At 41.2% G+C, this 27,110-nt stretch overlaps 1 protein-coding gene across 2 annotated transcripts in view; it reads left to right on the plus strand.

Moving 5' to 3' along the window:
• The first annotated feature begins 24,607 nt into the window (after positions 1–24,607).
• The window catches only part of DNTT (DNA nucleotidylexotransferase), a 135,927-nt gene continuing 133,424 nt past the window's right edge, over positions 24,608–27,110 (plus strand). For both annotated transcript variants that reach the window (XM_054034765.1, XM_054034766.1), the window contains exon 1: positions 24,608–24,770. In XM_054034765.1, coding sequence (XP_053890740.1) covers positions 24,669–24,770 — 102 coding nt within the window. In that variant the 5' untranslated portion in view covers positions 24,608–24,668. The remainder of the gene's footprint in view (positions 24,771–27,110) is intronic.

The raw sequence follows: 27,110 nt of genomic DNA on the forward strand, positions 1-27,110 counted from the left end.
ACAAAAGCTGACCCACCTACTCCTGGAATAGTTCTCTCCCTTGACTCAGCTGTTGAAGTCCCCAAATCATGATTTAAAGACTTCAAATCGCTGAGAATCCTCCAGCAAGCGACCCCAGCCCCATTCTGCGGAGGAAGGCGAAAAACCTCCAGGGCCTCTGCCAATCTATGCCTGGAGGAAAATTCCTTCCCTACCCCAAATATGGCGATCAGCTGAACCCCGAGCATGCGGGCAAGATTCTCTAGCCAGACCCTCTGGAAAAAGTTCTCTGTAGTAACTTTTAATATCCCATCATTGACCATTGTTACTAATTACCAGCGATGGCACGTTATTGACCAAAATCACTTTATCCCATCAAACTATCCCCTCCATAAACTTATCAAGCTTAATCTTAAAGCCAGAGAGGTCTTTCGCCCCCACTGTTTCCCTCGGAAGGCTGTTCCAAAACTTCATCCCTCTGATGGTTAGAAACCTTCGTCTAATTTCAAGCCTAAACTTCCCGATGGCCAGTTTATAGCCATTTGTTCTCGTGTCCACATTAGTACTGAGCTGAAATAATTCCTCTCCCTCCCTGGTATTTATCCCTCTGATATATTTAAAGAGAGTAATCATATCCCCCCTCAGCCTTCTTTTGGTTAAGGTAAACATACCGAGCTCCTCGAGTCTTCTTTCATACGACAGATTTTCCATTCCTCGGATCATCCTAGTGGCCCTTCTTTGTACCCGTTCCAGTTTGATTTCATCCTTTTTAAACATGGGAGACCAGAACTGCTCACAGTACTCCAAATGAGGTTTCACCAGTGCCTTGTACAACGGAACCAGCACCTCCTTATCCCTACTAGAAATACCTCGCCTAATGCATCCCAAGACCGCATTAGCTTTTTTCACGGCCACGTCACATTGCCGACTCATAGTCATCCTGCGATCAACCAGGACTCCAAGGTCCTTCTCCTCTTCCGTTACTTCCAACTGATGCATCCCCAGCTTATAACTAAAATTCTTGTTAGTCATCCCTAAATGCATAACCTTACACTTCTCACTATTAAATTTCATCCTATTACTATTACTCTAGTTTACAAGGTCATCCAAATCTCCCTGCAGGATATCCCGATCCTTCTCCGAATTGGCAATACCTCCCAACTTTGTGTCATCCGCAAACTTTATCAGCCCACTCCTACATTTGGTTCCAAGGTCAGTAATGAATAGATTAAATAAAATCGGACCCCAAACCGAACCTTGAGGAACTCCACTGGTAACCTCCCTCCAACCTGACAGTTCACCTTTCAGTATGACCCGCTGCAGTTTAACCCCTCCCCTTTAACCAGTTCTTTATCCACCTCTGGATTTTCATATCGATCCCCATCCTTTCCAATTTAACCAATAATTCCTCATGCGGTACCGTATCAAACGCTTTACTGAAATCGAGGTATATTAGATTGTAGAACTGACTAATGAAATTGTTTTTAATTGTTCACTTTATTAATGTAACTTCAAAAGTGAAGTTTTATGAATGAAACAATATTCATTCATAAAACCAGTTACCCCAATAACTGGCTAATTAACAGTTAAGATGCTTGTTAAGAGCCATAGCTGTTCAGTCAGCTGCCTTTGTAAGTTTTACTATCAATTCAATTCCTGCTTAAATCACTAAGACTTGCACTGTTTCAGTATTTACAAAAACAACAAGGAGTCTGGTGGCACCTTAAAGACTAACAGATTTATTTGTGCATAAGCTTTCGTGAGTAAAAACCTCACTTCTTCGGTGGCATCCGAAGAAGTGAGGTTTTTACTCACGAAAGCTTATGCCCAAATAAATCTGTTAGTCTTTAAGGTGCCACCAGACTCCTTGTTGTTTTTGTAGATACAGACTAACACGGCTACCCCCTGATACTTGACTGTTTCAGTATTGTATTTTTTGTTCACCATTTATTACACTTGCCTACAGTGTAACTTCTGTTCACTGTTTTCCATCCATTATACTTGTCTATATTGTAACTTCTGTTCACTGTTTGCCATATTGTAATTCAAACCCCATTTTAAAACGCTTACTCCATTTTGTAAGGGCTTGCTGCAACCTTCATTTTTGCAAACCCTGCTGTAATCTTATTAGTTTAGTTTAAATGTGTGAATGAGGTATGTATGGATGATAAAATCAACCTCCAGCCCCAGCCTGTCCTGATTAAATAGAGTTCAAACACCAATGGCTGAAGATGCAGACAAGAGCCCTAACAAAGTAAGAAGAATCCACCCTAAAAAGAAAAGATACAATAGAAGGAAGATCAAAGCCCAGTCCCAGGCTAAAAGTCATGTCTGCAATTGACGGGTGATCAATCACCAAACCTGGAGGCAGCGTGACACAGCAGGACCTATAGACTCTGGATTCAAACTAAAGCCTACAAAAAGGATGGGTGAGATGGAAAACTTTGGAGGAAGGTAACATTCTGCTGCCAACATGGAAGGGCATCAGTGCATGCCCAACAGAGACCCAGCTCATCCTTGTGCCCGGCTTTCCTGGCCAGTTAGCTGCCACAAGCTACGAACCCAAGCTGCAAACTCAAGCCACAGACTCAAGCAGGACTGGTAACTATGCAGCAGCTGCAGAACATCTGATGGATGTGTGTGTGTGTGAATGTGTGTGTGTGTGTGTTTATAGGTATTAGGTATAATGTGTGTGTATTAGGATTAAGATATTAGTTATTGGTCATAAATCAAATGGTTATCATAATAAATGTGGCATCTTTGTCTTGACCCCTAAAACGATCCTGTATAAGTTTGTGGGACAACATTATATTAGATCCACCGCATTTCCTTTATCTAAAAAATCTGTTACTTTCTCAAAGAAGGAGATCAGGTTGGTTTGGCACGATCTATCTTTCGTTAAACTGTGTTGTAATTTGTCCCAATTGGCATTGACCTCAAGGTCCTTAACTACTTTTCCTTCAAAATTTTTTCCAAGACCTTGCATATTACAGATGTTAAACTAACAGGCCTGTAGTTCCCCGGGTCACTTTTTTTCCCCTTCTTGAAAATAGGAACCACATTGGCTATTCTCCAGTCAAATGGTACCACCCCCGAGTTTACAGATTCATTAAAAATTATCGCTAACAAGCTTGCAATTTCTCGCACCAGTTCCTTTAATATTTTCGGATGAAGATCATCCGGTCCGCCCGATTTAGTCCCGTTAAGCTGTTCGAGTTTGGCTTCTACCTCGGATACGGTAATGTCAACCCCCACTCCTTTATTCCCATCCATCTCGCTTCCACTATTCCTCATTCCTTCATTAGTCTCATTAAATACCTATGCAAAATATTCATTTAGATATTGTGCTATGCCTAGATTATCCTTAATCTCCACTTCATCTACAGTCTTAATTGGTCCCACTTCTTCTTTCTTTGTTTTCTTCCTATTTATATGGTTATAAAAGCTCTTACTATTGGTTTTAATTCCCCTCGCAAGGTCCAACTCTACACTGCTTTTGGCTTTTCTCACTCCATATTTTTTTTCCCACTGGTTTCTGCGCTACTTCAACAGCGATTGGTGCCTCTGAATGCAACTTTAGGCTCCATGGGCGGCGAAGGGTCAGAGCCCCGACTACAATACCACTCAGGGAAAGCAGGGGCGGCTGAGCAGCGGGATCCCCCCCATGCCTGGAGCCGCCGCCACTCCTCTCTTCCAGACTGAGGATGTCACTAAGTGGCCGTTACCCCTCACACCACAGTGCGGAGGGGCCAGCTCTCGAGCGCAGACTACACCAGAGCATTGGCCATCCCCATCTAGCCAATGGCAAACCGCCAAAAGTTCCTTTTGTATACCTATTAGATTCCAGTCTACTTGTTGCAATAACTTATACAAATTACATGATGCTTTTTAGTTTAAAAAGCTTTTATTATTTCTCTAATAAATTACTCAGATGTTCAGTATATTTAAGACAAGTAATTTTTCTCAGAAGATCCTTCTGCATGTTCAGCAACGTTTAGCTAACTGCATGTAAGGATATGTCTAGACTGCAATTAGACATCTGTGGCTGGCCTGTGCCAGTTGACTTGGGCTTACTGGGCTCAGGTTAAGGGGCTGCTTAATTGCAGTGTAGACAGTTGGGCTTGGGCTGCAGCCCGAGCTCCGGGACCTTCCCTCCTTGCAGCCTGAGTCCAGATGTCTATACTGCAAATAAATAGCCCTTTGTCCCAAGCCTGAATTAGCTGGTAGTGTAGACATACCCTGAGAGTCTGACCCAGCTCTCATGGAGTCCGCGGAAATTGTACTGGGGGTAGTAAAGGATCCATTGTAATGTCTTTCTAACTTGCACAAACATAAAATAACCAAAATCATTGAAGCCACAGCACAGCAGACACAAATCAGTCCAATAACATATTAGAACTACAGTTGGGTGAACACCTGTGTGATAGTTTATTTGCACAGAAATGCAGTTTTGGTTGACCTGGAACTATCTAAGAATTTGAATGGATAATTTTGGCTTGGGCAAAAGTTTTTCAGGTTCAGCAAACTTTCTGTGTGTGCATGTCCTTTGGCATAGTGGTTATTTTCTCTCTGTCTGATTCAGAAGAGGGATTTAATGTCCTACCCCCCAGGTGAGTGCCTTAATCACTAGGTTAGAGTCCTTCTCACTCTCTATCTCTTTGACATAATGAATATTTAATTATTTATGCTAAATGGAACAGCTTCAGCAGGAAAGACTGGCAGTAATCCACCCCAGAATAGCTAATAGTCTGGTTGTTACAGTATTCACGTGTGTGGGGGGGGGGGGGAAGGAGGGGCGAGGATGGAGACAGAGATGGGAGGGATATTTGACTTCAAGTCACTGCTCCTTCGGAGGAATTCAAACCTGAGTCTCCTACAAGCCAGGCAAGTGTCAGGGCTAATGGTTTTAAAGGGTGTGACAAAGTTCCTCCTCTATCTTGGTGGGTCCTGCACTTAGTGGCGGATTTTCTTGCCTCAGAGATTCACCATGTGGGTTGGGGAACAGCCCAGAGACCTTCCCCTCTGGAAGAACCCACAGTCTAGGTCAATTGGGAGGTTTGGGGGGAACCCAGGCCCGCCCTCTACTCCGGGTTCCAGCCCAGGGCCCTGCGGACTGCAGCTGTCTATAGTGCCTCCTGTAACAGCTGCATGACAGCTACAACTCCCTGGGCTACTTCACCATGGCCTCCTCCAAACACCTTCCTTATTCTCACCACAGGACCTTCCTCTTGGTGTCTGATAATGCTTGTGCTCCTCAGTCCTCCAACAGCACAGCACAGCACAAACTGAAATGAGCTCCTTTTAAAACCCAGGTGCCCTGATTAGCCTGCCTTAATTGATTCTAGCAGCTTCTTCTTAATTGGCTCCAGGTGTCCTAATTAGCCTGCCTGCCTTAACTGGTTCTAGCAGGTTCCTGATTACTCTAGTGCAGCCCCTGCTCTGGTCACTGAGGGAACAGAAAACTACTCATCCAGTGACCAGTATATTTGCCCTCTACCAGACTCCTGTACCCCACTGGTCTGGGTCTGTCACAAGGGGCACACACACAAGTCACTTGCCTGAAATGAACTTTTACAATTTGCTGACAAATTCTGAACACTTTTGGAAATGAACCAAAAATTTCCAGTGACTTCTTGGTTTGCTGGCTGAACCAAAAAGTCAATTATTCACCCAGTTCTAATCGCAACCAGAAGCAGCAGAGCAATCATGTGCAATATGTATAGTTACTGTGTATGTGAAAACAAATTTTGGAGCTTTTATAATTCTAAGCTTTATCATGCACCCAAGGGAGAGCCTTGGAGGAGTTGGGGGTGGCATGGGAAAAGAGGTCTCTGTGGGGTACAGCTGAGTCAGCATGGAAAGGGAATTAATCTCTTCCAATTACAGGACACGTGCTGATTAATTTTCCCCTGGTGCAAGTGGAGTACCAGTGACCATATTGTCATGCTCTCTGAATCATGATATGGCCCCAGTCTTTTATAAATTCCTGGGGAGTTGACTTAAAAGAAAAGGTTTTTTCTGAACTATGAAGAAAGCAGTCTGTGTAAAGAATCCTCAAACAAATCCTCAAAATGGATTGGATTTTTCCAGTTGTTGGTCTGATTCTTCTTGTGTGATTTCTGAGTATCAGAGATGAGAGGTTGATGAATTCATTCTCATTATGCCGTTTTCTGTGTTTTTCCTGTGTTAACATTCTTATTAACAGCTCTTCCTAGTCATGTACCACAAAAGTTTTAGGCACTTAATGACAGCAATTATAAGATTTTTGTCTCCTTTGTAAGCTTTCCTTATCTTACAGTCCAAATACCACAATATAGCTAAGTAAGCACAGTCAAGGCATACTATCAATTCATCGGTTTCTCCATAAATTGTAATCTCTTTCCAAAATTGATATTCTGGATATCTAGGTTACTTGATAAAAAGAACAGGAGTACTTGTGGCACCTTAGAGACTAACAAATGTATTAGAGCATAAGCTTTCGTGGACTACAGCCCACTTCTTCGGATGAAGTACTCCTGTTCTTATTACGGATACAGACTAACACGGCTGCTACTCTGTTACTTGATAAAGTCTCACATTTCTTATGTGAAAACTTGAGCATGCACACTTCAAAGTTGCTTTCCACAAACATATAAGTAAATTCAGTTGCTAGTGCAAGTCAACACTAAAGGGGCACAAATATTGCTGAAAGTGAACTGATGTATAAGTATGCACAGGTAATCCAAGGCAGAGTGGCCTCCCTCTGAGCCTGAGATGGAGGGACCACTACACTCTACCTGGTGGGCAGAGCCAAGCCCATCCCCTGTGTGAGAAGCAGAGAGGAAAGACAGGAAGCATAAGAGTTGGGCCCTTCAGCTCAGTTGGGCCAGAGCCAGTGAAGGAGATAGATGTCTCTAGCCCTCTGCAATACTTTGGACGAGACCCCAAGCTGTATGGGGCCCTGCTCCCAAAGGAGACCAAGGGCGGGGAAGAGTTCCTGGGGCTGCCGCCCGCCACTTATCCCAAGGAGACTGAGGAGATGCAGACTATGGAGTCATACCATGGCCTGTGGTAGGAAGCAGCCCAGGGGAACCAGACATTAGGTTGTGCTGTTGCAATACAAGTCAGTATTCGCCTGATCCAGTGGCGGGATGCCCTGTCACTGTTAGGGCCCTGGGCTGGGACCCAGTGGAGTAAGGTGGGCCCGGGTCCTCCAACTCCCCCTGCTGCCAACTCCAACCCTGGGATGGCAGCCTACTCACCCTAGGCCAGAAAGCCTGATCCTTATTTGTGGCTTACCCCAGCCAGAAAGCTGCATGCAGGGCCAGCTCCAGGATTTTTGCTGCCCCAAGCAGCCCCCCCCCCCCAAAAGCCGCAATTGCAATCGCGATCTGCGGTGGCAATTCAGTGGGAAGTCCTTCACTCCGAGCCGGAGTGAGAGACCCTCCCCCGAATTGCCGCTGAATAGCTGGATGTGCCGTCCCCCTCCGGAGTGGCCGCCCCAAGCACCTGCTTGTTAAGCTGGTGCCTGGAGCTGGCCCTGGCTGCACGCCCCTGGACTGTTTGCTGTCTGCCTTAGCCAGGAGGCTAGGCAAAACATTGCTTAATTGCTTACTGCTCTGCCCTTCCCAGAGGGTTAGAAACCAGACTGTAGTTACTGCCGGCCTTATTCAGAAAGCTCAGACTAAAGACTGCTTGTTGCTCTGTTGTGCCCAGGGATTCAGAGCCTAGACTATGCTTATTATCTGCCTTAGCCAGGAGACTTGGGCCCAAAGACTGCTTATTGCTCTGCATGCTCAGAGGGTTAGAGCCCAGACTTGAATTACTGTCTGCCCTAGTAAAGAGGATTGGGTTAGAGACTGCTAATTAGCTTCTGTTTATTGCCTGATGCAGCAAGTCAGAGTGGCCTCCCTCTGAGCCTGAGACGGAGGGACCACTACACCTGGAATGTATTTTGTAAGATTTGCCCATCTCTAATACTATCGCACTTATTTCAAACTCTGGTCTCTACCATGATAGCATGAGTAACCGCTTCTCTGTTTGCAGACAGGTTGAATTATTTTACTGTATAAATTTTGCCAGAGTTATAGTAGAAAATGGAGAAAGACATTAGCTTCAGAAATAGCTTCACATGAAGTACATTTAAATAATAGCTGCTGATTTGGCTACTACTGTTCAGAACCTCTCATCAGAGCTCTAACTCATGTAATTTGTCATATAGAGTTTAAGGCCAGAAGGGAGCACCAGAACATCTAGCCTGACCTCCTGTATATCACAGGCCAGGGACACCACCCAGCACCTGCACACTAAATCTAAAAATGAAAATTAGACCAAAGAATTACAACCCACATGAGACGAGAATATTATGTGCCACAGGCAGCGAATAAGAGGGACCAAGTTGCACCAGTGTCTGAGGCCCTCACAGTGGTGGGTAAATGATGAAGTGAGATAGGTACCTTCCAGATACTTTACCCTTTGGTTCTAATGCAATGGAAATATTTTGCTGCAGTCTGGGGCTGCCTACTTAATAATGATACCAACTACAACTAATTAACAACCTATTTAGATAGAGCTAGATTAACAACAGAAGTGTGAAGCTATAGTGAATGCTGTATTGTTCCCTGATGTCAATCAAAACAGATGACTGAAGTATAGTAAAATAGACAATTTTTTTAAAAAAAACCCTGATTTTGTCATTTTATGTTCTTAGTAGCAAAATAGGGGAAAAGGAAACTTTTAAAAGCACATCTCATTTAGGTCTTACACTTTGGTTATATATGTGCCCTTTTATGCTTTTGTACCGTGCAATGTAAATAGAAAAAAAGAGCCATATCACAATGCATTTAAAAATGTGTTTTGGGTTTTAAATCTATTCCACAGAAACTTTATTAGAAGAAGGAGGGAAAACCTTCCATATTATTTCTAAAATATCTCAACCTATTATTTCTAGACATTTAGAACCTGCATTGACAAAAGATAGAATACTCAGCAGTAAATAAGCACCAGAACGCAAACAAACAAGAAGCCACAGCAGCCTCTTAAGAAAAATAAAGACCAGAAGGGCTTAAAAATAAGACAGAGGTATCTAACAAATGCTGAATTTCTATCCCAAGTTCCATCATCTAGCAAAGACAACAAATTTTAAACACTTCCTTATGCCACTTTTCAAAGAATCTATGCAAAACGAATCCATGGGTTTTGTACTTAACTATGGTGGAAAGGTCATTGTATATATCTGTTGCAACTGGAAAAAAAAAAAAGGAATAAAAATCACTCTACAGATTCTGTTGATAGTTAATAGTTAAAATGCTGTCCATTTGCATTTCTTCCCTCTGTGCTTTGAAGATTAACATACCGCAACTATTCAGTAAAATCATCTCACAGCATTTTCTTGTCTTTACACAAGAAAGCTAGATGGAATGTAACAAAAACATTTAATAAAATATTTTAATATCTAGTTTATGTGCAAGCAAACTGCTGAAAATACCAGGTAAGGCACAATGAAAACATACATTAATACAGAGATGAAGTGGAGCTGAACAAGCATGTCTATGCTTTACAGAGGCAGGCTGCTCCTGCACTCCTGCTTCAGGTCTAACTCCCATGGAGTTAAAATTCTCATACCTGCATAAGGAGTGCAGGATTAGGCCCATACTGGGTACTGCTTGCAGACTATTTCTGTTACTGTGATTGATACAAACACTGCAACACATTGACGCTTGTAGGATAATCATTTAAATCATCAACAATGTTTGTAGATGTATCATTCGCACTCTGTGGCCTTGATCATCTTTTTCTACAGGAACAGCATCAGGAAGGGGGAAACATTATTCTAAAAATCCTATGATTGTGTTTCTGTAGTCAACTTGCCACACAGGTTTGCAAGTGAAGTGCAGTATGCCATGCTCTTGGGGAACGGTACATAAAGAGGAATTGCACTTAGTTGAAAACAGTGCTGTGGTCTGTGTGGTTTTTATGCCACTAACCATGGGTGGTGAAGAGTAAGAAGTCACATATGGTATCATGACTCAGGTAACGGGACAACCTTCTTCTGAAATGATGGCTACTTATAATCCAAATTAAGTCACTGGGAAGGTGGCTTTCTGCCACAGTAACAACCATGCGGCAATTCTCCATTGTTCTGGTGAAGAATAAAACATGACAAACTAATGTTTGTGTGGATTTTTCACCAAGTGAATGCAGTTGTGAATCAGGCCACCCATTCTTTTTATTGAACACATAGTTAATTAGGTACAGTATGGTTTGTGGTTGTGCCTTTTGGATTGTCAGTGGACCAGTCACTTTCCAAAGTATCCTGAGTCAAGTGCAAAAGGGAGTTAAAAATTGAATAGTTTCTTTAGACATGAATGTTCATGTATAACCTGTACCAGATCAACATAGTAAGTTACAACTTTGCCTAAATTGGATTCAACATGCTGACCTGAAACTGGACCTTCAGTAATGTGAAAATGCCAGAACTGCTGTTTAACTTCAGGGACATATTATATTTGCAACAGGTATCAGATCCAGCTAGGCCTGGTTCAATTTTTTGCCAAAATTCAAATGTTTCAGTAGAAAATTTAGACAAAAATGATTTTATATTATATTACATTTGTTTTCATGAAAATTTTCAATGGGGGGTGGGAAGGAGGAAAATGGGAGGGCATTTTCTGACCATCTCTAGCCTAGACCGTGAAAAGATCAGCAATTCCTTTGCTACACTTAAGTGTCAGAGATTTGGCCAATTCCTTGATTGGCATCTTTACTAGCATAGCTTTTTTACCACTTCATGTGAATTGTTAGTTCATTGCAAACAATATGAAAGAATCCTGTTGAATCTGAGGTCTGCTCTATACTAGGAAATTAGGTCAATATAGCTGTGTCACTCAGGGGTGTGAAAAATCCACATCCTGGAGCAAGGCAGAGAGTTAGCCTGTTCTCAATCCCGGTGTAGACAGAATTTTACTATCATCCTAGCTACCACCTCTCAGGGAGGTGGATTACTTACACCAATGGAGAAGCCCTTCCATTAGCATGGGTAGTGTCTACACTGAAGTGCTACAGTGGCACAGCTCTCTGCTACAGTGTTTTAAGTGTAGAGAAACCCCAAGAAGGTTTCTTGGTGGATGGATGCATGCATCTGATTATTTCAATCCTTGAAAGAAATCTTGTGGTCTGTCTCCTATTGTATTGACATTTTCCCTATTTTCACTGCCTGGTTTTACATTGATTCTAGCTGTACAGCTTTGATGAAGATGGTGGCTTGCAGGCAGTGTTTCAGTGAGAGAGGTCCATCAACTTGCATACATGCTTATTTTTTTTTTTCTGAAAACCATTAAAAATAATCTAGTTGCTTCCTCGCGGAGACACAGCATGAACCCAAGGTTTGCAAGGTGATAAGCTATATTTAAGAATATAGAAAGACTAGAACAGGGGTAGGCAACCTATGGCACACATGCCGAAGGCGGCACGCGCGAGCTGATTTTCAGTGGCACTCACACTGCCCGGGTAATTTACAAAATTAGATTGGCAGGAATTCTGGACATGATATTTCACCACCAATGAATAAAGCAAATCCCAGGAGCCCAATCCAACTTCAATACTCCTCACCATCACCGCCACACAGCGTCCAATTCCTCTCATTGTTTCTTTCTGTTTCCTCAGTCCTACAATCTTTGGGGGCCACAATGGATTGTGGGATCTATCATGGCTCAATGGATGATTTTTTGGATGCCAAAAGGTTGAGAACCACTAGAGTTGACAATTATTTCTTACTCTACTTAGATGAAAATAATAACTGATAACACCAAAATAATTCAAACATTTAGTCTAGAAATGTCTATTTTAGGGGGATGCCATTTAACTTTAAATTTGATTTAGTAACTCATGAGATTAAATCCTTGCTTATTCTTTTTTGGCAAAGTAACCACAAATACAACTGCCACCTGGATTGTGTTTTGCTTACCCCAAGTACGTATTCCACCTCGTGAGTTCTTGTCAAGAGCTATTTATATTGTAAAATTGTAGGATTATTCAAGTGGGAGGTGAAAATCCAGTTAAATTCAGAAGTTATTTCTGGTAAAATTGGATCATTGCCAGACCTTTGAAGGACATTGATGCTGTGTTTATTAGACAAAGAAGAAAATAAATCTGTTTGCATTAGGTTCAAAGAAGAGCTGTACAAAAAAACAGAAATTAACTGCAAGGGGAGGTAGGGACTCACCTACTTAGGTAGGGTGACAAAATGTCCCATTTTTAAAGGAACAGTCCTGTTTTTTGGGACTTTTTCTTATATAGGCACCTATTACCCTCCCCACCCCCTGTCCCGTTTTTTCACAGTTGCTATCTGGTAACCCTATACTTAAGCACTTTTGAAAATCTCACTAGGATTCTATCTGAATCTTTAGGCACGCTAAATACGTTTGAAAATCTGGCCCAAGGTATATTAAGGGGGATCTTTGTGCCAGAAGAATTGTTTACTGGCACTGGGCATCTTGATGTTACACTGAGGGAAATTATCTTTGCATGTTCAACCACACTGAATTAATTACAACATGAAAGAGGACTTTAACTTAGATGAGAACCTGTTCTCAAATACATTATTCTTTGTAGGAAATTGAGATAAGTAAAGGACCAAGATTGGGAAGGTAGTAAAAAGGGAGATTTCCAATGCTTTAAGGTTAATCAGCTGGCTGGCAAAGAAAAGTGACGCCACCATATCAGATTGCCTAGAATCTTAAGGCCATGATCATCGTAATTCCCCCCCCCCCCCGCTGCAATTCTTTTACATATAATCTTTTACGTCTATTTTTCCACTTATCTATCCCTATTTGAAACATTAAAATTTGTTTAAAAATAACAAAAATTATTTGTTTTGGTAACATTTATGTGACAACTAGTAAACAGGAGTAGATCTGCTATTTTGGCCATTGGGTTATCCTCAGGCTATGAAAGAAATGAATGTAGTTTAGTTTATGAACTAAAATATGTATTTTTATCATGGCCCAAGGAAGGGCCCAGAGCTGAAAAAGCCATCTAGTTTAATTTTTTGATGTCTCATTTCTATTTTAACAATAACTCTTTTTTAATACTGGTGACAACTCAGTTGATACAGCAAGGTGGGGGCAATGCTGGGAAAAGTGTCAACTTTTTTCATAATTAAACTTTAAAATAAGGGCAATAACTGCTGAAAACAGTCTTTATTCTGTAACACATTTTTCTATATGCATGGTGACAAAATGACCATTCAAATCACACTTGGGGGATCGTAAAAATCAGGTATGACATAGGCAGAATTTTCCTGCTTGCTTTCTCTCACTGGTATGATTGCTGAGATGCTCAAGCCGGGATATTTTTAACATTTCCTGCAGAACTGGTAAAATTAGAGTTTGCAATTATGCAAAAAATGTTATCTTTTTACCCAAATGTTTTCATGTTGTTTCACAGGAAGTTTGGAAAAAGTCAGGTACGTACTTTATTTAATTTCCTTCCTACAATAGACTTTATATTTCAGCATAGCTCAAATCAAAAAGCCCAGTTTGACATGATCCACAGTGTAATGAGGATGCAATTTGCCTTGTTGAAATAACAATGTCTATACTATGGACCTGATTCTTCATTCACAGCCTGTCTATACTAGGAGCTAGGGGTGTGATCCCCAGCTCATGTATACGTTCTTGTGCTAGTGGCAAGCAAGAGCACTAAAAATAGCGTAGCCACGATAGCATCGGCAGCAACAGCCATGGCACAGACTAGCCACCTTGAGCACAAACCCACCTGAACTCCCTGGGTGCATACTCGGGGCAGCTAGTCCATGCTGCTGCTAATGTCTGTGCTAGCACAGCTACACTGCTATTTTTAGTTGCTAGCTCAGATGAGCAGTAGTGTGAGTTTGTGTACACAAGCTAGGAATCACACACCTAGCTTCTAGTGTAGCTGTACCCTCAGTTTGCACGGGTATAGATGACTGCACAAGGTTCAGGGCAATGGGGAATAGTGGCTACAGTACAGGCCCTCTGTGTCCATAACATAGTTTATTGGGGCTCCTGGGATCCAGCAGTTGATAGGAAGTGCAGAGACAGTTCTGCACTCCAGTATAGCACCCCAGTGTAAATACTGCAGAGAGTCTTTCACTGGCAATTTACTGGCGCATTTAAAGTGTCTATAAAACCGTTCTCTAATGTTTTGCTATTCATTTCCTTCAAATTAAATTTCCAAGGGATTGATTTTATTGTGATATTGTTTCAAAGTGCTTTTTTTGTTTGCTTTTTTAAAAAAACCTCCTTTTATGTCAAAGTTTTATGAAGTTAAAAACACAACCCCAGGAAACAATTGTGCAAAAATACATAAACCAGAACACGCCCCAAAGCTAATTGAATAGAAATAACAAGAGTGCCAAACAATATAAGCCATAAGCATGAGATATTACTTAAACCTTTCCTCAGAAGCAGTTTCTAAGTAAAAACAAGAGTAATGATTATTTTAAATTTTCTTTTCAAGTTGGAGAAAATGTATGTGACCACAAAATGATGGAATTGAAAAAGAAAAAAAAATTAAAATGAAAGTCAATGGAGCTACACCAGTTTCTACCAGCTGAAGATCTGGCACAATGTATTTAAATAATTTGCTATGACAATATTATCTGGATTAAGTCTTTAGAGGCAGTGGCCACATTCAATACCAATGAATTTCAATACATGTGCACCTGTCTGGAGTAGTTAAAATTCTTCCCACATGTAAGTTCAAAGAAGTATTCAGAGTGCAAAGCAACTAATGTTTCTGTTCATGTAGCTTCTGTTTCTGATTTCAGAAGAGAAACAGAAGAAAATAACATCAATGGGTGGTGACATCAGATACAGCTATTGGTTGGCAGTGTGAATGTAAATACACATTTAGACAGTCAAGTTGAAAAATACTATCTTGCATCATGGATAAGATCAGAACTCCAAGCCTGTTCCCCCAGAGAAAAAAGCAGAAAGGGATGCATCCTCCAATTTCTCTCAGCAGTTGTGAAGTAAAGTTCAGTGAATTAGTAATTTTTATTATGGAGAGGAAAATGGGGGTGACTAGAAGGACATTCCTGATGGAGCTGGCAAGAAGAAAAGGTTTCAGGGTAGAAAATGAGTTAAGGTAGGAAAATCTTTATGTAAGCAGAAAATCATATGCAGTGATGATGCTTAAAAACTTGTTGATTACATTAGATAACTAAATAAGATATGCTGACAGCTAACCTTAGTATGTGCTGTATTCAAGGTATTTACTATAACAAAACTTGCAGAGGTACACAGGAATACTGCAGTTTTGAGGTAATCAGGTAAAATAGTCAGGTTTTTCAGTAGCATCTCTTTCTACACAACAAAGATATTGATAAATGCATTTGTTCAAGTGACTGTGATTAACATTTTATTTATTTTTGTATTTGGTGTATAATCTTTATTCTTTCTACTAAGTGATTATTTCATATTTAGTAGATAACATGAATTTATCTTAAGGAAAGAAAATCCTAAAAGACAATAGGCAGCATACAGGCATAAGCAAATATTCTAATCTTTGAACTCTAAGATTCATGGTTCAAATTTGTCTGTCTGTCAAGTTTAATGAGTTTGAACTTCTCAATGGACTTCTCTCCTATGGAAAATCAAATAAATTTAAGGTCTGATCCTGCAAGTGTTACTCACTTGATTTACTCTTACTCATTTGTATAGTTTCATTGGAATCAGTGAGCCAGATATTCAGTGGGTGCTATTTGCAAAGCTCCATTGAAACCAACTGAGCTATTCTGATTTACACCAACCAATGATTTGCTGGAATATTTTGGCCCATTGAAATCCAGTTGTAGTTGAATGAATCTAAATGTAGTGGCCTATTCCTGAAAAGAAAAGGAAGACGTTGAATTTGCCTCTATAGAAACCATGAAAGATTGATAGGGAAATATATCTTTCCAGTATCTCTGGTATTCCTCATTTGAACTGTCCTACTGAGTAACACACTTGGGGAGTGTTAGACATTGGCGTATGCTTTGGGACAATCTGCCATCTCTGAGTAGAATGGCCCAATACTGGAGTAGCAGGGATGTTGCATCGGAGGATTAAGGTGTACTGTCAATGGTAAATTTATATATGGGTGCTGACACAGCATCTGTTCTACCTGCACTATGCCTGTTTTTACTTAGTGCAGTCAGCCTCCAATTTCATGAACATTTAACTTAAAGAAAATCAATTTTTGTTCATGTCTGTATAAAATGCCTGCTAAATAGAATATGTACGAAAAACATGACTGGGGCTTCCCAATCTCAGCTCCTAAATACCCCCTGTCACACCCATTCTTGTAAACTGTCCAGAGCTTAAGTATCGGGGTAGCCGTGTTAGTCTGCATCTACAAAAACAACAAGGAGTCCGGTGGCACATTAAAAAACAATAGATTTACTTGGGCATAAACTTTTCGTGGAGTGAAAATTACAGATGCAGGCCACTTGTGAGGTAACTCCCTTCTCTTCATGTGTCATTATATAATGCCTGCATCTGTAATTTTCACTCCATGCATCTGAAGAAGTGAGGTTTTTTACCCATGAAAGCTTATGCCCAAATAAATCTGTTAGTCTTTAAGGTGCCACCGGACTCCTTGTTGTTTTTGTCCAGATCTTGTGACCTTGAAAGGCAGAATCAGAAAAGGAGAAAACTAGGGGATGTAAACAGTTTACAAAACAAAATACAGGCAGGTATGGCATAGAATTAGGCAATTAATGTCTGATCCAAAACCCATTGAAGTCAGTAGAAAAACTTCCTTTCACTTCAAAGGGCTTTGGATCAGGACTCTGTTGAGGTGTATCTTAAAAGCTTTGGGTCTATGTGGGTTTCTGAGACAGAGGTTTCTTGCCAAAATTTCAAACTTTCTGAGAGGACACAGATTATACAACTTTTGTTTGTCAGGAGTGGGCCAGTATGATTAAATTCAGTCTAGTTGCAACTGGAAAAAATAGAACTATAACTGTTGATTTTTGTTGTTGTCAAGAATGCTAGAGGAAACTCTAAATTTGTTACATTTTCTGCCAAGAATCAAGCACAGCTGTAGAGGTACCAGAGGAAACTGGTGCACAGCAACTAAACTGCTGCTGCGAGTATAACGATGGCAGAGTTCCCAGATCTGCAGCTTGGTATAAATACATTAAATATGAATATTTTATATAAGGTGAAATAAACCACAGGAAGCAGAAGCTTTATGTCTCTAACTGAATTTTTGTACACAAGTAAAAACAGAACAGTTTTAATTAAAGGAGAACTTAACAGGGTTAAATAACAATAAACATAATATTGCCCACTCAATAGACTCACCTAGATTTGCCATCTTTTAGAATAAATTGAGATAGGCAACTTTTCTGATGTTCTGCTCTAAAGTTTTATGATATGAGAAAAGGGATTTTCTTCCACAGTGAAATTTTTTTAATTTACCTTTTCAAAATACAGCTCACTGTACATTGAGTACATTGGAAGATCACATAATAACAGTACTTTAGGAGGTGTAACTGCAGGCCTTATGGGCAGAGCTAGCCGACTGAAGTTAGTGAAGTCAATGGGTTATTGATGTGAATAAGGGACTTGAACCATACTTAGGGATGTGGAATGCTAATATCTTAAAAAATTTTTATGGAATCTTGCTCTGTGCTGAAAGATATGAGGGCTTGAGCTGGAAGTGTGTACTCTATACCCTTCCTTGAGAGTTCAGTAGAGTTAGTACTAGTGTAAAGGTGCCTGCCTGACTGAACTGGAGAGAGTCATGTTCTATTTTTTCATTGTCTTAGAGGTTTCAGTCTCCAATCCACAGCTGTGCATTTTACTAACCTGTTAATTGCTATATCCCACTCCAATGTGACTATATTTTAGTGGAGCTTTAGAGTGGTTGCACTTACAATTTCCTACTAGTTTGATAAAAATTTCCTCTACATAATCGAGAATATCAGCAGGCCTGGTAGAGACTTTGACTGCTGGCAGCTTATGTGCTCAGGGTGTAAATAGTTTGTAAAGCATTTTTTTTCAAGCAACTAGAGATCATATTTGGGTCCTCCTCCAAGGCATTGCTGAACCTTCCCCTGTTCATCCCTGTTCAAAAGGATCAAATCAGGCTGTCTCACTCTACCTGATGAAATCCCCTTTTACAGTATCCTCCTTCCTAAATAGTGACAAGCGCCAGTTACAGTGCTCAAAGCATCCAAGTATCCAATGTCTTTGTAACTTTTGAACAATTTGCATGGCCCTTTGCCTTTTTATTATTAGTACCCATTATTTCTGACTCCCAGTAGATCAGAGAAGATGTGAAGATACTTTTATTGCTGTTTGTGAGAGATGGGAACTTCAATAAAAGAGGAAATATCAGGAAATGGCTGGGAACTGGGGGAGGGAGAAAAGAGAGAAAGTGATTAAAGCAAAAACCAGGGAACTAACAAGACAAGTGCCTAACTTCATCATTCAGTTTCTTGTTGCTCCCCTTGCCTTCGTTTTTGCTAGTTTTCATTTTGATTGTGAGTTCTTCAGGGCTGTGTTTAAAGTGCTTAGCACACTGCTGCGGCTGCTATACAAATTTGGCTACCTGCTTGGATATCCAGGGGATCAGCAGGGAAGTATGTTGCAGAGAGTGACTTCTTCCCTGCTCTGACCCTATCCACCTTCAGCCGTGGCATGCTATGACATTTTTAATATGATATGAAACAAGGTTTTAGATGACAGATAAATAGATTGTAAGCAATATTGTTATGACCATGTCTGTCCCAGGATATTAGAGACACAAGATGGGTGAGGTAATATATTTTATTGGAATATCTTCTATTGGTGAGAGACAAACTTTTGGGCTACACAGAACTTTTCTTCAGGTGTGGCTGGGAAAGATACTCAGGGTGTCACATCTAAAGGAACTGCTAATGTATCTTCATAAGTGTTGCTGTACAGGCAAAGGAGAAACATAAATAGAAAGTCATCAAGCACCAGTTTAATGGGGGCACTGTGTCACCCTGCCCCTGCAACCTTGGGTGCCTTATATGCCTTGCTGTAATAGTTTCCATCTGGGCTACTCACAATCCGCCTTCCAGCATGAAGGCCATGCCCTGAGCGTGTGTGTGAAACTGTAGCCTGCCAGCCACACACTGGCTCTCACCAGCCTGGGTTATACTTCAGGGTGACTCCAACACACCCCCAGTCCTGGATCTTCCCTCAGAAATGTATGTTCTATACTGCTCAGCCCTCTCCTGGACAGTACAAATATATTAAGTCTTTTATTCCTATAAGGGAATAATATGCCAGTTTATTACCTTAAATAGTTACTCAGACACTTCAATTTAAACAGACTGGATTAGATAAAATAGTAAAACAAGTTTATTAACTGCAAACAGGGAGATTTTAAGTGAGTACAAGTAATGAAGCATAAAATCAGAAATTGTTACAAGAAAAATAAAGATAAAATGCTTACTAGTGCCTAACCTAAGAAACTAAATTAGTTGCAATGTAAACTTTCTCACCTCATGCTCCAGCAGATTACTGACTTTCAGGTTGGGATCCCTGTTCCAGAATTCAACACCTGTTTCCTTTTGTCTTCTCAGTGTATGGAGAATGAGGTGGGCAGGGAAAGAGAGAGGAGTATCTTGGGGTGTTTGCCTCTGCTTTTTATAGTTCCAGTCCCCTTCTTGAAAAACATTTCCAACAGAGAACCAAGAGACAAAGAATCTGTGTGGAAGGATGTTCCTTGCTGTTTTTCTTCAGCTGTTTGAGCTTCCTTTGTTTCCCTTCCTGCTTGATGATCTTGTTTAAATGCAAGATAAATGCAAATCATTTTTGCACATTCCTTTGCTTAGGACAGATCTGTTTGCTGACTTCTCTTTTAGCAGGACTGTGGGGTTTGGAACATGTGTTAATAACATCATACAGCAAATCTTATAACTTCACATACAATGTTGCCACACATATTATATCAGGATTATACTGACCCACAAATTATGAGTTTTCAAATGATACATTACAAAGCAGAGTTTCCTTGATCTGCTTACAAGTTTGTACACATCTTGATTGCAAATATTATGTGCTAACTACTTATGCTAAACTATCTGTTCAATCTTGTATTTAGCAGTGACAGACACTCTGAATACCTTTCCCAGAACTGAAGAAGAGCTGGGTGTAGCTCGAAAGCTTGTCTCTCTCACCAACAAAGTGGGTCCAATAAAAGATATTACCTCACCCAGATAAAAAGGTTTTTATCTAACATACATAGCGATTAATAAACCAAATATATTTGTTTTGGCAAATACTAGTAGTCAAATATAATGAAAGCTGAGAATATACAAATGTGTGATTCCATTCTTACTATTTTTTTTTTTAAGAAACTCCTTAGTGATCAAGTCCTAGGAATTTGGCCAGGAAAGCCAATCTGGACAAGCATTTGCCACCCCTGGGTGTTGCATGTAAATGCCTTAATGCTCTTTAAAGTTGAAAAAGATCTTTCTGCCATGGCTGTAAAGTAGGGAATAGTCAGAATTATGGCAGACAATTTGCTGATCTCAGAGAAGCAAATATGTAAATTCAGCATATAAATAGTTCTATACAAGTCAAATGCACCTTCTCCTTGCAGTTTTCTGAGTTGTATGCAGCACACTGTTCGAAATGCAATTGATGAATGTCAAAAATTCAGATAAGATGCTTCTCGAGATTTGAGAACATCAACTCCAAAAAATGTCTGGAACTCTCATGAATCTTGTTGGATCCAGCTGTTTGCTGACTGATTCTAACTGTTTGCTGACATTGTCAATAACCTCAAAGAATAGACACTTATATATCGCTTGGCTTTCTCTTGCTCTTTTTTCCTGAGCTTCATGTGCAACTAGCTCTGACATTTGCTCTAATGTCTCACAAATCTGCTTGATACAAAATTCAATATCATACATCTTGGTTTGAAGAATGTCAAATTTCCCTTCTGTCACTTCAAATATATCACTGTAGAAGCAAAGGAGAAACAGAAACTGAAAATCATTGAGCATGGTCAGAAAACCCTGGCTGAGGAAGAAGACTGAGCATCCCAGCCTGCTGGATTTTGCACCACATTTTTGAAGAGTTCAGTCAGAGCTTCTCTGCTCTGCTTAACAGTTTGTACAAACCTTAGTGAAAATCCCACCTTCGGGTACAAACAGAAGGCAGCCTCCATTGAACTATGTTTTGAAGAATTTCAGTCTACTTTGAAGTTGGAGGGAAAAATGCAGATATTCTTTCTAAATTTTTGAAGAAAATCTGATATTCTCTGATACTGTTTGGTGCAAAACTGAGACCAAGATTTAAAACATGAGTGTGTTATACCAATAGAATAAAAACCAGCAGGATCTTATTAAGAGGGATAAGGCAAAGATGCCACATTTATTGTAAATATACTGATAAAGCAAAAGATAAAAGTAAACAACGTTGTTTGACTACTTATTTCTTATACATACACACATACACACACATATATATATATATATATATATATAGAGAGAGAGAGATTCATTCACACAATCATTCATTCAAGTTCTGTATAGGTGTTATAGTTACCAGCCTAGAAGTTGCTCATGCCAAGTTACTGGCCAGGTATCTTGGTCATGAGGATGGAGCCGAGTCTGTGTCAGGTGCACCTGATGCTCCTGGAGGCTGGCAGCAGAACCAGAGACTCAAAGTCATCAGTCTTTAGAGTCCCTTCTTATAGGAATTAATTCCTATGTTAGTCTATGGGAGCTGTTTCATCCTGCTGTTGCTGACTCAATCAGCAGATGGCACACATTCCTGTCCAAAGTGGCACATTCCTGGTGGCTCCACACTGTCCAAAGTTTGTGTTTCTCATCCTTCCAGGTGATGGGGTGGGTCCCAGTTTACCCTCCGGGGGTTTCTGGTCATCCACTTGACACATTCTTCGGCCGATGGATACTCCTTTTCTAGGCTGGCACCTCCCTAACCATCCATGTATATCAAGCATTCATCAGCATACATTCCATCCCTTAACCATATTTTAATTTATGGTCTCCACCACTTTCAGAGTGTGTGCTAATTCATTTGAGACTCCCGGCCCTTTAATCACAGAGGGTGGGGGTCTGTCCTAGGAGCAGTTGTGAAAGACACTTAACAGCTTATAGTGTTTGTTTACATTGTATAACAAAGTCAGTTAACTTGTTTGTAAGTTTTACATAGTAGTCACAGGATAGATATAATCAATGGTTTCTACAGACAGTAGCTTACAAGTTTTAACAGAAGACCCAAGAGATTTTTGTACTTGGTGAAACTGTTGGATTTTAAAGTGTGGGGGCCAAATTATGAAGGGGTCACTGTCTCTTGGGGGAATCACTGTTAGTACCTTCTTTAATATCCCTACAAGTGTAGTAATGAACAGAAAGTGCACGGGGAGACATCTCACAAACACAGTTTCAAAGCCCACTTATGTCGCTGGCAATTACTGCTGCACCATCATATGTCTGACCTACCAACTTGTCTCCAAATTTAAAGTTCTGGCACACTGTCTCAACGTGCTGCCAAAGGTCTGCTGCAGATTGATTGTTACTAACATCAGTAAAAGTAACCAAGCATTCTACATCACCACCATTCTTGGTCACGTAATGCAGCACAATTATTGGCAATACAGTATCTGAGGTTTCATCAAGCAAACTAGCAAGAAAAGTTTGTGCTGCTAGCTCTGTTCTATCATGGATGATTCAGTTGTACACTTGCACGCCGTAGCTACTTTTTTCTGATGCACAGCCAGACAGGAAATCAGCTGCCTGAATATTCATGTTGCCTAGGCAACATGATGCAACTTGGAGTATTGTGTGCCTTCCCAGCGAAACAAAAAGACAGCCAACACGAACAGATTGATTACATACAGGGCTTTCGAATGCTTCTAGCATAAAACATTTTTTTGTGAATTATGGGGCATGCAATACATGCATTGCATACATGGATGGCACTCCACTGACCACCGGCCCTTAATGTTTAAATCCTTTGGCGCTCTGTCAGTGTCATGTTCTGGTGGAGAAATTTTCTCCTGGGCTGCACTTATCTGGGTCCCCTCCACTCATGGGAACAGAAGGGACAATCGAGGACTCTGTTAGCATCTATGCATTATATTTTGATGAGTACCTATGATAGTTCCTTATGTGATAAGAAATGTGGTATCTCTCTCACATGCTCAGAACCATACTCAGAAATGCAGTTGGCTAAACCCTGTTAAATTTCCAGAAATCAATCATAAACGGTATTTTTTTTGGTCTTTTTGTTGCTTCCCATACAGCAAAAAACATATCTGTGTAAGGATGGAATAACTGAATAGTACACATAATCTTTAGATGCTGAGGTACAGTCATTCTTCATACTATGTCTAATAATTCTTTATCATGTACTTCAGATACAGCAAGTAAAATTATATTGTGACTTTTCTGGTCCCCTATTTCTATGACATTCTAAAACTAACTATCATATGGTATATTAGATAGTAAGCGACTTACATTATACGATGTGCAGTGTAGCACAGTTGCCAACTTTCATGCGGTAAATAAATACCCTGATTTTCACAATAAGCCAAAAATTAAGCTAATCCCATTTCAAAACAATCCCTAAGAACCCCAACACTCTATGTGACTAGATCCCCCTGGCGTGCAGTCTGGAACTGTGGTGGGCCCACTGTGCACGCCTGACTCTCTTCCCACCTTGCCCCTGCTTGCTGGGAGCTGATCAAAACAACAACAACAACAACAAAAGCAACAAGCCAAAAACTAGCCAACAAGCAACTCATGCCAGTTAAGCCAAAAACAAGCCCAATGTCTGTTTTTTTTTCACGGGTTTGGCATGTCTGCAGTGTAGTTGTAGCCATGTCAGTTCCACGTTATTAGAGAGACAAGGTGGGTGAGATAATACCTTTTACTGGACCAACTTCTGTTGGTGAGAGAGACAAGTGTTCAAGCTACACAGTGTAGCCTATCTCTCTCAGCAACAGAACTTGGTCTAATAAAAGATATTACCTCACCCACCTTGTCTCTCTTACATTAAACACTCAGTTTTAAGCTAAACTAAACCTGGACATCAAAAGAGCCAGGAGGTGGTCTTCAGATAAGATTTATAATTCATACGATTTCTATCATGTGCACATTTGCTACTGCCATTTAAGTACTTTATTTAGGTACAGAAGATTTAAGTTTATTAAAAATATTAGCAACTGTGGAACTTTATAGGATTCTGTTTGGTAGATTTTGAAGTATTATGAAGCTCTCATCTTTGAGTGGGAATTTTATTTTTCTCGGGGCTGGCAGGTAACATAAACCAGCCTCTTCATTATAATATTGCTTGTGTAATATCTTCCAAGTTGCAAAAAGAAGTGTAATAGAACAGTGTCTTACAGAAGTTAAATGATGCTGAAAGGATGAAAATGCTGCACTTATAGATGTCATGAAAATTTTTTTTTCTTAAACGAGATTCACTGAATGGAAAACAAATATTGTGATATGAAAACACGACACACTTCCTGCGCTCTGACATACAATATATAAGACATTTTTCAGGGAGTGCATGTCAATATTGAAATAGCAGCATTGTAGCTATCTACAATTGGATTCAGAAAAAAGAAAACCTCATCTTAATTTTTCCCTTTATAGTGATTCTGTCACTCACATTGTGGCAGAGAACAATTCTGGTGCTGAAGTTCTGGAATGGCTGAGAGGGCACAAGATGAGGGACAGTTCAAGGTTCGAACTCCTTGATATCTCTTGGTTCACGGCTTGCATGGAAGCTGGAAAACCAGTGGATTCAGAGAAAAAACATCGACTCCTGGTAAGTCAGATATTTCAGTGTGAATGCAGGTTGTTTGACAATAAGCTTAAAAGTTAGGCTAATCAGGCAACTCTCACTTTGCTTCAGTGTAAACTTGCTGTTGTGCATTTGTATTTAAATACTGGTATGTTTAAATGCTTGCTTGAAAAATTCATATTGTTTTAATAAATTAAAAGGAAAATCCTTTTAGAGATAGTCACAGTTACCATGATCTGGTGTATTAGTACTGAAATAATACCATTCATCTTTCATATAAATTTGGTGCTATTAAAGGAAAAAATTACCTGACTCAAGAATTTACCTTTGCTATGGTATTTGTGATATTCCCACAAATACTTAAAATGGTAAATACCTCAGACAGCATGGTAAATGTAACTATGCTGGGTGGTACATGTCCCGTTTTAATAACTCCCACTGTAATATTTTGCATTTTCAAAACAATGTACAAACATTTAAACCTGTACTGTTTAGAACTGATCTATGTGCCCCTGAGAATCTGTGAAAGGGCTGGTGATGTAATCTGTGTGTAAAGGAGTAGTGATTGGAATTTAATATTATTACAGACTTGGTACTTTAGTGAGGGAAAAATATGGTAGGGAATACAGGGGTTGTTTTATTGTATTGTGTCACAGAAGGATCTGTACCGAAGAGGATACTAGACTATAGTATTTTTTTCCCTATTTTCTATTCTTGTTTGTTTAAAACAAAAAAAAGGAAGTTCTTCTTCACACAGCGTACAGTCAATTTGTGGAACTCCTTGCCTGAGGAGGTTGTGAAGGCTAGGACTATAAGAGCGTTTAAAAGAGAACTGGATAAATTCATGGAGGTTAAATCCATTAATGGCTATTAGCCAGGATGGGTAAGGAATGGTGTCCCTAGCCTCTGTTTGTCAGAGGGTGGAGATGGATGGCAGGAGAGAGATCACTTGATCATTATCTGTTAGGTTCACTCCCTCTGGGGCACCTGGCACTGGATACTGGGCTGGATGGACCTTTGGTCTGACCCAGTAGTGTAGCTAGTGGGGTGCAGGGGAAGCAGCCACTTCCCTTCAGCACGTTTTTAAAAAGTGGCGCGCCTGCCGGCCAGCGCTGATCTCCTGCATGCAAGGGGAGGCAGCACGGCCAGACGAGCCATGGGGAGGGGGCGGCATGACCGGAGGAGCGAGGGGGGGCGCAGCAGGGTGGCCCGCAGTGTGGCCGGCAGCCAATGGGGGGGCAGCGGGTGCGGCCGGAGGAGGAGGCGGCAGAGGCAAAGGTGGGGGGGGGCACAGCGTGGCGGCCCGCAGCGTGGCCGGCAGCTGCAGTCAGAGGAACGAGGGGGGGCGCGCAGCAGGGCGGCCAGCAGCCGCGGCCGGCGGAGCGAGGGGGGGGCGCAGCAGGGCGGCCTGTGCAGCGTGGCCGGCAGCCGTGGTCAGAGGAGCGAGGGGAGGCGCAGCAGGGCAGCCCGCGGCTGGAGGAGCGAGGGGGGGGCATAGCAGGGCAGCCAGCAGCCGTGGCCGGAAGAGCGAGGGGGGGCGCAGCAGGGCGGCCCACAGCCAATGGGCCGGGGCAGCGGGCATGGCCAGAAGAGGCAGAACGAGGGGGGGGGTGCAGCAAGGTGGCCCGCAGCGTGGCCAGCAGCCGTGGCCGGAGGAGTGAGGGGGGGCACAGCAGGGCGGCCGGCAGCAAATGGGGGGGCAGCACAGCTGGAGGAGCCAACCAAGGGGGTGTGTGTGCGGAGCAGCCAGAGGAGGAGCCAAGGGGAGGAGCCTTTTTTATGTTTGCCCCCCCTGCTCTTGGATCCTGGCTATGCCACTGGTTGGACCCAGTACGGCCGTTCTTATGTTCTTATGAATAGTGCAGGACACCTCAAGTTGTGGATTGTGACATAGTAAACCGCTCTTGGAACTGCACTGTAGCTGATAAGGTAATACTGCAGTCAGGGTTTTAGTAATAAATGGTGTTATTCTGTAGTACTGCTGCAGGCTGCACACCGTGGAGTGTGATGTACAGTGACAATATCCCTGACAATATCTCTACAAGCTGTGTACTCTAGATGGTGACTTAGTACCACTGGACGATTTACAGCAGTGATACTCAGACCTGAATGGTTCAGGAGCCAAATTAGTGAGAAACATTACCCAAAAGAGCCACAGTAGTGTGAATTCATTGTTTCATTTACTATAGTACTATATGTTCATATTCAAACAGTATGACAGAAGAAATATTTTGTTTCTGTTTGTGTACATATATATATTCTCACAGCAAAATGACTGACCAAGTATTATATCGAGTACAATTGGTTAATTGTACCAGAAGCAATGGGTTTAAACTGCAGCAAGGGAGGTCTAGGTTGGACATT

The sequence above is a fragment of the Malaclemys terrapin genome, chromosome 7 (genome assembly GCF_027887155.1).
Source record: "Malaclemys terrapin pileata isolate rMalTer1 chromosome 7, rMalTer1.hap1, whole genome shotgun sequence".
NCBI lineage: Eukaryota > Metazoa > Chordata > Testudines > Emydidae > Malaclemys > Malaclemys terrapin.